Here is a 14342-nt window from a genome sequence, read left to right as displayed (position 1 = left end):
ACTCAATGCCCCCCCCGACTCACGTGGGGGTAATGATTGGGAACGTGGTATTTTTAGGGGGAGGGGAAAGAGAGGAAAGGTGGTGGGAGGGGAGAATATACTCAAACAGAACAGCAAACCAAAAAAATAACACGCATGCGCCAAGTGAACTTGTCAAAGAACATGCACCTCTAATCCCTCGGTAAAATACTCAGATGCAGATAGTTGAGCCATGACTGTCATTGAGGTGACATTCGAGGTGGCAGAGTTGACATGTCTATGCCAAATACTCTTTTTAGGCCGAGACGCCTTAAAATGGAGGGCCACAAAAAAAAACTATTTTTACTGCTGTCCATGGCCTGGAATTACTTTCACTTTGCTGGTATTCTACTGCGGTGCATTACATCACCACTGTTACACAGCCACACAGTCGTGTATTGATAGCACTTTTGCCAACCCACTGTTGGGGAAGGGCCTCGCCCCAAGCTGTACAGGGGTTATTTCAAAATGCGTCACCCGATTCGTCATTGCGAGTTGGTGGAGGATGGGGAGCATCAATTTCGAAACAATACAGTACAAGAATGGATGTTTCTGCACCACCATCTGCTGCCACGCCGTGGCCTATAACACACGTTTTTAGGCAATGTGATCTCCCATTCAAGCATTACCCCACCCTCAACCCTGTTTGGCCTTTCGAGATCTGATGAGGCAGAGCGCATTCTGTGCGAATTGCTCATCACCACATAGTTTCACGTAAACAGATTGCGCAGTGAGCACGGGGATTAAATTGGATTAAGGGTTTCAATACGCTCTTAAGCCTTGCCTGCACTACGAGTAATGCAACTGTGGACATGAGCAATTACACCCCATGCAGCTACACCACTGCAAAACTTTTTTCTACGGAATTTGCCCACCTAGGCAGATGTGCGATCGCACCCCCCCCCCCCCCCCCCATTGTCATATAATTGTGATCTTCCGAGTGTGCGCGTGCGTATGTGTGCAGGTCTCCCACCACCTTGGGCATCCTCCAGCATCTCCTGCAGCCTCTGGAAGGAGCCGGACTGTTTCGGCCCGTAGCCGCCCTCTTGGTTCTCTTGCCTCAGCTTGTACACCTCCGAGTCGGCGAGGAGTCCACCCTTGAGGGTTGGGCTGTGTGGCTCGCTGGAACACGCGTCGAGAAATGTGGTGCAGACATGGAAAGTATAACCGTGATCACAATGTTCGCTTCACTTGCTCAAGCCTTGTGTAATTTCTGGAGAGTGCAGGAGGCTACCTAATTGATCCTGCCGTTATTGTGGAATATATTAATGTTGACAAAAAAACTTTGCCCAATGAAGAACACTCTGATTAAGGAATATATACGAATAGTGTACTCAATGTTTGGACTACTTTAGTCGACTAGACTAAGACAACAAGTCAGTGAAATCCACAGACTAAAACTCGACAAATATTCTACACATTTTTGGAAAACGGCGATTTGCCCATGGTGCGGGCTTGCTCTCTAACAAACAAGGTTGCACTTCCCTAAAAGACTGCCAAATGTATAAGACATTTTTATGTGACACTGGCAGCACAATCGGATTATAATTTAGGCAACCCTCCCCCAAGACACATCACAGCACCCTCTCACTCACTGAGCACGATCGACATTCGCGAATCCTGGCTTGCTGTGCGACGTACCTTTGCTGACCGTCGCACGCCAAGGCCGAAGAGACCTGACCCTGCAAACTGTCCATGATGTTATCTTGAGAGTAAAGCTGCATGGGCGAGTTAAATTGCGCGTGGAAGACCTTCATGCCAGGCACCTCCACCTCAATGGGTTTGTTTGGTGCGGCCCTGGCCATGTCCTTCAGATCTTGAGGATTCACGCTAAGCAGGCTGGTCACGGACGGGGTGTTGCGACCACTGGACGAGGAGGGCACGGCGTGGCTAACGTAGGGCTGGATAAACTCGACTGGGGGGAGCGAAGGGGTGCTACGTTCACTTGAGGGCACCGGCGTGACATGCCCGCTGTCTACGGAGGGCGGAGGGGTAACAGTTCTGCCGCTGCTTTGTAAAAAATGGATTTGCGACACGTGTTGGGGACACCAAAGAGAAAGGCGTCGTGGAACGAGATCACGAAAGCAAGAAAGTGAAGAAAAGTTGAAAAGGAATAAAGGAGAGGAGAAAATAGGGGGAAAGGGACAGAAAACAGAAAGGACAGAGAAATTAGATTTCATCGAGTTCATTTGGAAAAAATATTGAAAGTACATAAGTTGACAATGCAACCGTTAAACGTTAATCTAATTATTATATACATCTACACGTTGAACTGGGCATTAATGTAAAGACGACTTTAAGACGACATTTAAAAGATGACATTGTGGTATAGGATTACATTTAACTTATTTAAATTCACACTATAGTTGGCATGTGTCAAGTAGCCAAACAACTAATTATACAAATCAACATGTGAACGATATAACTATTGTATCTAAGCTATGTCATTACTCCTGATACATCTGCATTGAAAACATAACCTATAAGAGGACAAATATTTTCACCCAACAATCAATTTTTGCCAATCATCTGCAACCACAGCAGGAAGCTACAGACATCAAACAGAAGGAACGTTTGACATAGCGCTCGGCTAGGAGACAAAACGACCCAGGCAAAACAACTTCTAATATTGATTGCAAGCATTGTATATTATTTTGTTTTCATGAATTTTGTTAAATGCCCTCTCCCACGTCTTTTCCCGTTTCTTTTGTTCCTCTTCCCTTGCCCTCTTCCCCATGCAACAGCCTACGCTCCCGCTCGCGGTCAGCAGCGGGGCAGCGAGTCCAACCTTCTCTCCCCTTCCCAGAACCCAGGAGCACCGAGTTCGGGCTTTGGTCCGCAACATTTCTCTACCCCCTCCCCCCCTGTTACATTCTGTGCCTTGTATCGGGCTCTTGTTAAAGTATATATATATAAAGATTGTTTGCAAGCAGATTCACATTCACACAACGTTGTAAGGAAGCAGTCGAGCGAGACCTGGGAGGAACGTAGGGCTTCGGCCTGGCATTGAATTTGTGCTCAAAGTAGTCTTCATCCTGGCGAGAGAGAGAGATACGACTAGGAGAAACAGAGCAACAGAACAAGGTGAAGGAACGTGAACATCTTTGAGAACCAAAACAAGGATAGGTGAAGGAGATGAAGAGGAGAGACGTTAGCCATAGTGGCAAACCGCAGATGGCGCAGGATAAACGTTGCAAAAGAGTATCTGCACACGAGAAAGTCGAGGTCGGGGTAAGAAATGAGGAGGAATGATAAAAGGTGGAGCATGGGAAAATAAATATAGAAATTGGTTTTCAGGAATCATTTGATGACGACTCGGACTGAATGTTGCCATCATCAATCATCAATCGAGAAGAGGTTCTCGATTTAATATAAGTTTTTCATATTAGTTTCAGTGCCCTCATGTAATGTTTACTTTGAGGCACTGCCATCTTTGTTGTAGAATACTCTAATTTAATTCATGTCAGCAGCTCTTCTATTGAAACTTTAAATCAGTAGGTGCCATCCGATTACTTTTAATCACATTCTCTAAACGTGTCCACACCTACCGTATGTATGTATACGTGACGACACACTTGCTGCAACTTGATTAGTATGCAGAGAACTGATAGCAGGCACAGTCTCGTCCATGTGTACGTGCCAACAATAATACCACGAATGCACGTGTTTAACCTTCTTACATATGAATGCCAGATCTCGATGTTCTAGCTGGTCAGATTCTAAGACGCCCAAAAGTGTTTAAGTTTTGAATAAAGTTCATAAAAATATATATTGCTGTAGTATTATCTTACCAACATGCATTTTACCGGGAGATATCCGATATAAAAGATCATACAATGCCCATTACCACACACTAACAATATATAGCCATGACGGACACATTTATAGACTCTTAAATCACTGCCAACACAAAAATGTTAACATGAAACACGTGTCGAAAATACTTTAGTCAAAACACACTTTGGGTAAGTTCAGACAGGGTTAGTTACGCTTAGGTCAGGGGTCACAAAACAAGGTATATGTAACTATAATCTTTAATTCCTTACTATATTTTAGTCGTGGAATGTTGGTTCTTTTAACATACTTTAATATATATTTACACTGGATGTTACCGAACAAATCCTGTAGTGGATTCTTTGAAATGTAAACATCGTGGTGTCTAGGCAGCACAGAGGCCAGAGTGCTGAACCAGCACGACAAAGAATCTGGGTTCGAATCCAGACAGCCACTCATTATTAAAGCATGTTCTCAAATCGAGCGAGTTGGTCTCATGACGACATGAAGAAAACAAATATCACATTACATCTTGTTATTTGTTTTACCTTATTGGGCTAAAATCAGTTCGACTGGCACATACTGAACATTTCTCTGTAGCAGGATATTTGGGGGAGTTTGACTTCCCTAGCGTGCAAATAAAAAGTGTGATTAGAAGGGATCTTAGAAGTTCTCTGACATTTCCTTTTGTGGGCCACCCTCCCACACGGAGTTATGCACTGCTGGCAGAGTTATGAATGGACACTTCTCTTCATGGCATGACACAGATAGCACAATTGGTATTAAATTGTGAAAAAGACATACACACAAAACCACGTAATTTGCTTGTCTGAAAAGAGTAAAAGAAAACCTGTAACACATTCAACACAATACTTTTCCTTAATAAACCAGCTCACGGTGGTATTAATTAATTAATCAAGGACAATTTTTTTTTTACACAAACCACCAGTTTGGATAAACAGTCGTTAGGTGGTAGCTGCCATTTGTTACATTTGCTTTGGAGAGAGACAGAGAGGAAACAATAAGAACGAAACCCAAAGCAACTTTATAGGAAGACACATACGGGGATCTGCTGGCCGGTGGTGCGACGGCACACTGCGTCTGCAGAGCGTGGTGCAGGTTATCGGACGAGTAGAGCCCCGCCGGGTTGTTGTATTGGGGCCCAATCACCTTTGGGGCACTGCCCGCGGGGGCAAAGGGTGCCGGCTTGCGGTTGTGGCCGACGCCAATCGGCTTGACTTCCTGCGGATTTGCGCGAACCAACATGCACGGGGCAAGGCTCACATGCCAGTGGCAAGCATGCGCGCGCACACACACACCCACAGGCATGCAAACAGACCTGCCAACCGACTGTCTCATGTCAGAGAGTACGCCAAGCGGCCGTGCTGCCCTTGCGCTGTTGTGGCTCTTGTTTTCACTGCACCGAGGCCCCAATTAGTGGCAAAGTTTAGCTTTCAATGTGTGGACGATGGTGCTTTGTCTGCAGTCAACACTGTCAACTTCACAATCAATCACCGCCAATCCATCTCCAGTATCTATGAGCGTAACTTTGTCAAAAGTCTTATACGTGATAGGAAGGATCTTGAGGTATCAAAGATGCCAAAGCGATTATATTTGTATTATACTTATAGGTTGTTCACCAATTAAAATTATATCACCAATTTAGCCATGATGAACATTGTATTTGTTTATATATGCATTTCCACAATTAATACATTAGAACTGTAAAAAGATTTTTACAAATCACAGACGCCCAAGCTTAGCTTTGAAGCAAAATAAGGGACGTATTATGATCCAACATCAAAACTAATTATATTGGTCACGTATGAAATGCAAATAATAGTTTTCACAAGAGTGAATGCACTGGCTTTTTGTCTTTCCGTTTACTGCTAAAATACACGCGAGGTTTTCATTCACAACCTGCCACTCCGTCCAATTTACTTTGACGTCTGTCTTGAATGAGGCCAGGATGATACCATAGGCCTGCAGGCAGCATAACGCCATGGCTGCACTGTTTGGACATGTTATAATTGGCCTAAATACGGTTTGCACCTGTGTTGGCATTTTGTATTAAAAAAACAACTTGTACAAACCCAGGTACCACAACCAATGCCTCCCATAACCACAATATCATTATGATGACCATCACAAATTAAAACTCTCCATAGAAACAGCTTTTGAAGTGTTCATTAATAATCTATGGAATAGTATTGGGTCCAATATGAATCCTTATTTTAGTTTCATATATAGTGCCGTAATTTATCCTGTACTCATTCCATCAGAATATTTAGCAAATTGGCAAGTCTGTATGAAGCTATGCAGTTTTACACCATTCTTTACACAAAGCAATGCATTACACTTTAGAGCATTCCCTGAAACTGCAGCAGAAATAATTCACAAGTAATGTATGGGTTATGAACACATGTACACACCACTCATGAGTCTTACATTCTTACCACACATCTATAGTCAATGTTACAGCCATGCAGTGCTGTTTTAGACCTGCACTATTGTGTAAAATATAAAAAATACAGCTTAATTTTTTTTATTGTTACTACTGAACTATATTAATAAATGTTGTAGTTATCCATTCAACAAACAGGGAAGGATTTATTAGAAATATTTTATTTATTAATTAGCTAAATACTTAAGTTGAGTTGTTCGTACAATCACTAGTATCAAGACAGAAATTATAAAACACAACCACAATTATAAAAGCTTAACAAAATATGATTTATTTAATCTGCAGCATTTGGTAAATGCTTACACTATAAGTAAAACTCTGCTCTGTATCTCCTCATATAAAACCATATTTTTTGTTGTCCATGGTAATCAAAGTGGTTTATAGTGCATTTTTGTAAATTGGCATAACTTCAAAGCATAGGGTATGACCAGAGGAACAAAAGCTTGTAGAATTATTGAATTTATTTAAAGCTGAGCAAAATTTTACACAAAGAGCACTGACCCAAGCAAAACAAAAAAGATACCTGGATATATGTAACTATATGAATGGATTAAAAGCACAGTTTTTAAACTACAACCAGTAAATTGTTTACATATTCGAGAACCGTTTCTGAAAATTAGGAACCCGTAATTGTTTACAGTTTAATTTTCCATAACGAATGCACCGTTTGGCGCACGCGAACGAACAAACGGACATGTCGGCCTTTCCACTCTCCTCTGTCTCGTGCTAATATGCTCAAGTAGTGGCTTCCACATCTTCCTGGCACCAATCTCTTATTATTATTTAGCTTCTTGGTTCTTTCGATAAAGTCACGTAGAAGGGAAATAATAAAATAAAACACAATAAAATAATTCTCACGACAGCGCTGTCTTTCCGACAGACCTGTTCTTCACCTGAGAACAGCCGCTTGCGTTGTGGCCGAAACGTCGTGAGAATTATTTTATTAGGTTTTATTTTTATTATTTTATTATTTCCCTTCTACGTGACTTTACCGAAAGAACCAAGAAGATGAATCCCTGCAGTCACGAAAGCTTGAAATCGTTATTATTATTTCGACAAGCCATTCTCTGTTAGGTCTTCCTCTCTTTCCGGCTCCTTCCATTTTTTCCCAAACAAACAACGCATTTTTAATTTTCCTGTTGCTGCCCATTCTACACGTGTCCAAATAGTGCCAGTTTACTTCTCATCACGACCTGCATCAGGTCTTCTTCTCGCTTCTCACTTAAAAGATAACGGTGCGACCTTGAAGCTGCTTGCTTGTTTGCATGCTCATTCGCCACTGCGGGTGGGTAGGCAGATTTGATCAACTCCTCTCTGTCGATCGGATATCTTGGAAGAGGTGGATGTCTAGCCCCACTTTATCCCACCACATACCAGCTGCCAATAGACTGTCCTCTTAGCAGTCTAAATGTGTAAGCAACAGAGGTGGGGGGGGGGGGGGATTTAATAAATTTGTGCCATATCACTGTGGCAACTGCCTTCGTTTCTCAGTTGTAAAGATCGATCATGTTACTGCTTAAGACATATCCATGTACGGAAAAGACATTAGCCTATAGCGCCCTCTGTTGAGAACACAAGCCCTACATTGCATGCTTTTACATTCAGAAGCATTTTCCAATACATATTGAGATTAGAAAGAAAAAACAAGCCACACGAAGCATACACGTTAAGATGTTAAATAATGTAATAAGCTGAATTTTAATACCGGGCCTTACCTGTGAATTGAATAATGGTCGATGCAGTTTTCAAGATCCAGTGCTTACCTTTGGTACTACAGTAAACGTACTTTTCAAATAGTTAAAAGAAAACCTCCGCAGATGGCTTACCTGTGGTTCGGAAGCCAAATTAACCTTGTAGGGGTGAACCTTGCCTTCCTCCATCACATTTGGCCTCCACAGAGTTGTTTGAGGCCTACACAAGGAACAAATGTAAGCACTTGATTTAGCCTACATCCTGAAAGAGATGAATAATAACACAGTATGTTTGTTGAACTTCTTTCGCACCCTACGTAGCCAACCGTGCTCATCGGAGGTGCGGGGTAATGACAACTAAACACAAGAAGTAGTTCTAAAGAAATTAGCTTTCAATCTAGATTTAAAAGTGCATATCTCCAATGGCTTCCTTATATCGGAAGGAAGAGCGTTCCAGACCGCCACAAAAGCGTAATAATAATGGCAAATGTTTATCCAGGTAAGACTCGCCGAGTCCTAAGACACATCTTCAAGGTCCTGTGTTTAACATTATACAAATTAAGGTAACATCTGACATTGTTATATTGTATCATTCCCCATTTAATACAAATGCAGAATGCGTAATGAAAATCTACACGTAGAAAACCCAACAGGGGTATAACTTTGGTAATGGCTGGATAAAATTGTAAATGACGTGATGAAAAAAGGCAACACACAGCCAATCCACTGCTGAATGAAGGACCTCCCCAGGCAGTGTTTGACATGAGGGTTGTTCGATCATCCATTACCAGTGGTTTGTGAAAGGAGGGCACCTCCCCCAGGACTGGTTCAGATATCGATAGCCACTAATAATAGCTGTGGCCAGGAACAAAAAACTACAGCGCAGTGTGCTGGACTCAAGGCGCATAACAACTGTATCACTGTTCAACTAACCCCAGCCGTGCATATGCATACAACTGCACAGAGAGGCACACACCACAAGGAATACAGAGTTCTTGAAACACTTTAGCAGGTCACCATGTATTGCGCTATTAATAAACAAATGAGCAACACACCACCAAGCTTTAATCTCTGCAATGAGGGACTTTGCTATCCAGTCAAGGTCAAATATGTGTTTAGATGTATTTTCAATTTATAATGCTAACACTACCAAGGTCATTCATAATTGTTTACACAGTTTTCATTTTGATTTGCTTGGATAAAATTATGTTAATCCAGATCTCGCATGATCTGCTGAAAATGACTATACATTGTCAAAAGCATAAATAGCAATCATTCTTGGCAGAAATAAAAAAAATCAAGTAGGCTTCCCCCTTGATTAATTTTGTAACAAAAATGTTTTGCCTTGTTGCAACACAACCCTCTACTAATTTTTTTTTAATCTGGATAATATTTACAATGGTCATGGTGCCCCCAGAATGATTGCAGCCGAATGCATAATAACCGCTTTAAACCTTAGTGAGAAAACACAGAAATTTAGAGAGTTGTATTAATTTGTACCGAGGTTTGACTGAAAAGAAACACACGTGGGGTTTGGTCGCTGGAAGGTTGGGCGTTTGCAAGATTCCATGATTATGACGATGACATTCGGAGGGAAGAGAAGTGGTTAACGACAATCTAACAGTGCTATGATACGAGGCCGAGGCCAGGCAAGGCCAGGTGAAGTGCTGGATTGTTCCCAACTGTGAAATGTCATGATGTTCATATTCTAATCAACATTGTGTGCAGCTGCAGACGACATTTGCCTCGGAGACGCTGGTCGGCTGTGATGCGGGAGCCTCTCTGGAATTGCGTGCCAAGCATTAGGTCATGCTTTAAGGATTTGGCAAACAACCCAGGGGTTTGATTAGTTGCAGGTGGCAAGAGCCAACGGTGGTGGGCTGTGATGTGTGCAATGTTAACAGCATTCAGGTCGAGATGTGCCCCGATTATGTATCAGGCCTATAATCCTGCTTGGAACCTGGACAAGCATGCACACGATAAAATGGTGAACCCTTTGAAATGGAGCTTACATCGTGTGCAGTTTCCAAAAATGAACTGGATCAATGTGCATGTCTTAAAATATTAATTACATGAAATCAGTGATAAGATGTATTCGAAAAAAAATTGTCTGAGGTAAATCCTTTCAAAATGACGTGGATAATGTGCGTGATTGTATTTGCAATCCACGGTAAACATTGCCATATTTGTATAGGGGCAAAAAGCCTTTCTGAACTGGTAACCATAAACTAGCTTCTAAATAAAATCACGCTTAAAAGTTATCGTTACTTACAAATATTCGTGTTAAACCTCACGATGGGAAGCTCAACGAATTGCGCTCGCCACTGCTCCACCTCAGCCATATACCGTGCCCCATGTCACTCCACTGCTGGATGAGGGCCTGCCCAAATCACGCAGATCATGTAGGGTAGTTGACCCATAACTTCACCGTGTTGGTTATTGCGGGTTGTAAGGGTGCATGGAAGAGATTTGGGAGCACAGAAGCACAGTGCAACTACGTATTTTTCCGCACTGCCCTCTTTTCTACCAAACATCCTCCGTTGCCAATAGCCAATCACGGCCTTAAATTCATGGTGATCGCCCATCCAAGCACCATCTCGGTTAAACAATGCTCACCTCTCGACATCGTCTCGGGTGAGTTGGACCAATGGCCATATGCCGCATATAAGTTATTTCTAAATATAGATCAAAATGCAACAAATCAGGGTAAATTAATACACACGAACTATCACGTATCACAGAGCTTAAGCGCCAGGATTGATGGCAGCTTTACTTGGGTGATAGAAGAGTTTCAGCGTGCCCTTAAAAAAGAAAACATGACAAATTGCTTGATATCCTCAACTCCGTGTCATGCTGTGGTTCCCTGTGCTGGATTTCAAAGCAGAATCCGCGTGAAATCAGGGCTTGCCAAGACGTTGCTCGGCTTTAAAATACAAATGTCCATATCGTCCGCGAAGTATTATCCATAAATCTACCGTGCCATCCAAACCCACGGTAACATGTGAGGTCTTGTTTTTATTTGACCTTAATGACATTTGCCGACATATTTTCTTATTATTGAGCTATTAAATATAATAATAATAAACTTTCCAGCCTACTGCAATAATACATTAATCAACATTATCCATCCCTTCCGTTAGCTTTGTAGTGATGGTGGGGCTGAATAACAACCCACCATGGTGTTATTTATTTAGCGAGAGTCACTGGTTTAATTCAATCTCAATCCCTTTTCTTCTTGATCCTTTACCACTACATTTATCTACCTGATTTTCTGTCTTCCCTACTCATATTCCCTGTGTGTTCCATTGCCAGGTACAGCATCCTGTCCAGGTGGATTCTCGTAACATGTCCGACTAGCGGCACACCTCTTTTCTTTCACCTGATCTAATAAAGTTGCTTTCACTCCTACGTGTTTTTATTGCAACAATATGAAGGCTGCAGAGACTGTAAAATAACAATATAATTCGTGAATAATAACATTCAAAACATATATGTGTGTGTGTGTGTTGGACTTCTTTCGTGGGGGAAGGACAACAAACTAAACACAAACATTTTGTTGTATCATTTCGTATTGCTTTGACCAGTTCATTTTTGTGTAAACAACTATCCTGTGCTGGAAAATATGGATACATCATGTATCTGTATTTAGAAAAATAAGATGCACAAATGTGAAAAACAACACGATTGATTTACCTGATATAGTTACCACCAGGCCATTTTTATAGCACCATGCCATACTTAAATTTTAAATCTCTGCAGTAGAGAGCCCATTACATACACCCTTAGGTATTTGTATGTGCAGCACAGTGAGCCAAGGCAAGTGGTATTCCAAAGGGAGAGTTCACTAGATCACAGAGATCTACAACACGGACCAATATAGGCTTAAAGGGGGAAGACCTGTAACCCAAGCCATACTCTAATCCAGCACCTCCCCCACCCACCAGTTCACCCCGATGAACCTGTGGCTCAATAATCAGTTCAGAGACAACAACACGAAAGGGTCCACCTTACATTTAAATACGTTAAACAAACGTGAACCTTTCACTTTTAAAAATATATCTCCAACATGTATGTAAAAGTTAAATAAATAATAAAAACTGACATTGTCACTTTGCACGGCAGTGAAATAGTGAAGCGAATGCTGTCGTTTAGACGCAAGGGAATCAACCCAAGCCCAATGGACCCCAAAACGCATACAAAACACGCAGCAGAGCATTATAAACACTACAAATTATTTGATATAAACACAGTCCTTAAATCCTCAGGCTAATAAAACACTTCTCAACAAATGATTTAGTGAAGCTACATTGGCGGCGGTGCACGAGCACCATTAACAAAATACGCTGCCTGAAAATAAAATATAACTGGCCACCTTTCGGGAAATTATCCTTCAACGCACATCATAATTTAACAGCCACAACGGTAACATCTCTCTTGTCATTGTAAAAAAAGGCACGGGTGGAAATGATGTCAGGTGTAAAAATCCCATCGTTGTTGACTTTCCCCTGATAACCCTAACAAGTGCTGCCTACATGCAGTGTGTGCATTACGCAATATCGACCAAATTAATGGGACAATTTAAATGCACTTAACAAGCGGACATAATTTGGAGTGTGACAGCTCTTTCGACATGTTCTGTGACCCAGGCAAGCGTTTTGCACTTCATGCGCTCATGTTATGTTGTTATTGGGTGTCCATTAACAAACTGGCATACAAGAGATACAGTTCAGCTAGTTGCATTTTTTTATTCACTTTAAATAACAAAACAAAACTCCTGTACCAGATAGCTTAACTGTGGACAGTGATTTAAGAACATAAATAAATCTGCAAAGTGGAACTCAAGATGAATGACAAAAACATACAAGAAATGTCCGAGTGATCAACTCCAGTTATCGAGTTGGTTGAAGCCAATTGCCCAGCGAGTGTTAGGGTAGTTGTACAGAAACAGTGCCTCTCTGTATTAGTACTTAACCCATCCCAATTGTGCAATACCTTCAAGGTAAGAGTTGCTCTTCATTGGTTTGGACATTTGTATTTAGATACTTATTTGTTGAATTTAATATACATATGACAAGTCTATTTTATTTATTAGTCTATCAACTTATTATTTTGTATTTGGCTAGTATATATTTCCACGTGATAAGCCACTTCGTTGTGCTATCATTGTGGCCAGGTCGCTTCTGAAAAAGAGCCATGCAGCTCAGTGGGGCTTACCTGGTAAAAAAAATAAAGTTCTTGTTTTTTTATGGGCTCTCTACCGCTCCTCTCTGGTGGAAGCCCTTACACCAGCAGTGGCTTGAGCGAGCAAATTCAAAGGTGCATTGTAGCGTATTACAGTACATTATCATTAGCGTAGTCTAACACTTTATCAAAACTCATGCCGAATCTCATGGACCGATTACGATCGATCCCATGGAAACGTAGAACAGATCGGCCCGGTTGTAAAATAGATTTTCAATACGATTCGGCCCACGTGGTCCATTACAACAACCCGAAATGACACCAGCCCTAGCAGAAAGCTAAACGAAATTTGCAAGTAGCTTACACGTAATGTAGAACAAAGTGAAACCACTCCCAGGCAGATGCTGCTCATGTGAAGTGGGAGCTGAATTAGGAGTAGCTAAAGGCAAAGTTCAAATTCCCACTGTCGAGGCTGTTGTTGTGCAGGGCAAGTAACCGAACCTGGATGAGGCAGTGTGGTGGTCACGTATACAGCAACACAACACTAAATCAAAGCATTCTTCATTTCTCACAAGGAAGACATGTAGGCATTTTGAAAGGTTCAAACACAAAAGTGTATGTAATCCAGCTACCTGCCTGGGAAAAGTAGCTGCACAGATTCAAGCAAATAAGGCGTAAGTGCATTTAACTACATACATACATACATTCTTAACTTCAGATACATTTTGTTCGAGTAAACATTTTCAGGACTGGCCCTGGCCATTCTAGTGCATCTACAGCACAAACAGCAAAGGACAAACTGGCATGCGCAACACTTCTTTTAGAAAACCTCTCAGCGCTTCACGACTCCCAGCAGGTGTATCATATTACTGGGGTGGTGGGCAGGGGGGTGGGATCAGCCTGGACATGTGACTCCCCAATCAATCCTTGAAAATAGTTACTGCCACAAACAAGAATCATACTTCGGAAATTATTAAAGCGGCTAATGATCCACTTATAGCAGCACAATGGGGGGAAAAGTGAGGTGCTTCTTTGTCAAACTCCATTGACATTCAATTCGTTGTTAAGTTGTTGCCATGGTCGGGGAAGTACAGTTGTGTATATTGCCGCTTGCGGCAGAGGTTCTGAATTTGAGCTCCATCGCCGCCCTGGTTAATACCGCGGGGTATATAAACCGTACAGGCTGTGCGCGTACTGCGCAACTAGCTGCAAGA

The 14342-nt window shown here is 41.9% G+C and overlaps 1 protein-coding gene across 4 annotated transcripts in view; it reads right to left on the bottom strand.

Annotated features, from left to right (window-relative positions):
- Window positions 1–14342, bottom strand: part of LOC133350627 (PDZ and LIM domain protein 3-like) — a 43241-nt gene that overhangs the window by 3674 nt on the left and 25225 nt on the right. For 2 of the 4 annotated variants that reach the window (XM_061565203.1, XM_061565202.1), the window contains exons 4-7: window positions 8083–8167; window positions 2995–3053; window positions 1660–2028; window positions 995–1140 (exon numbers count right to left, since the gene is read on the bottom strand). In XM_061565203.1, the coding sequence (XP_061421187.1) occupies window positions 995–1140; window positions 1660–2028; window positions 2995–3053; window positions 8083–8167 (659 nt within the window). Of the gene's footprint in view, window positions 1–994; window positions 1141–1659; window positions 2029–2994; window positions 3054–4855; window positions 5035–8082; window positions 8168–14342 lie in introns of all 4 variants that reach the window. The other 2 variants (XM_061565204.1, XM_061565206.1) reach the window with 2 other exon arrangements.

This window comes from Lethenteron reissneri, chromosome 34 (genome assembly GCF_015708825.2).
Source record: "Lethenteron reissneri isolate LAM-NWPU_2019-01 chromosome 34, ASM1570882v1, whole genome shotgun sequence".
Classification (NCBI taxonomy): Eukaryota; Metazoa; Chordata; class Hyperoartia; order Petromyzontiformes; family Petromyzontidae; genus Lethenteron; species Lethenteron reissneri.
This window is presented reverse-complemented; position numbering and strand designations above follow the sequence as displayed.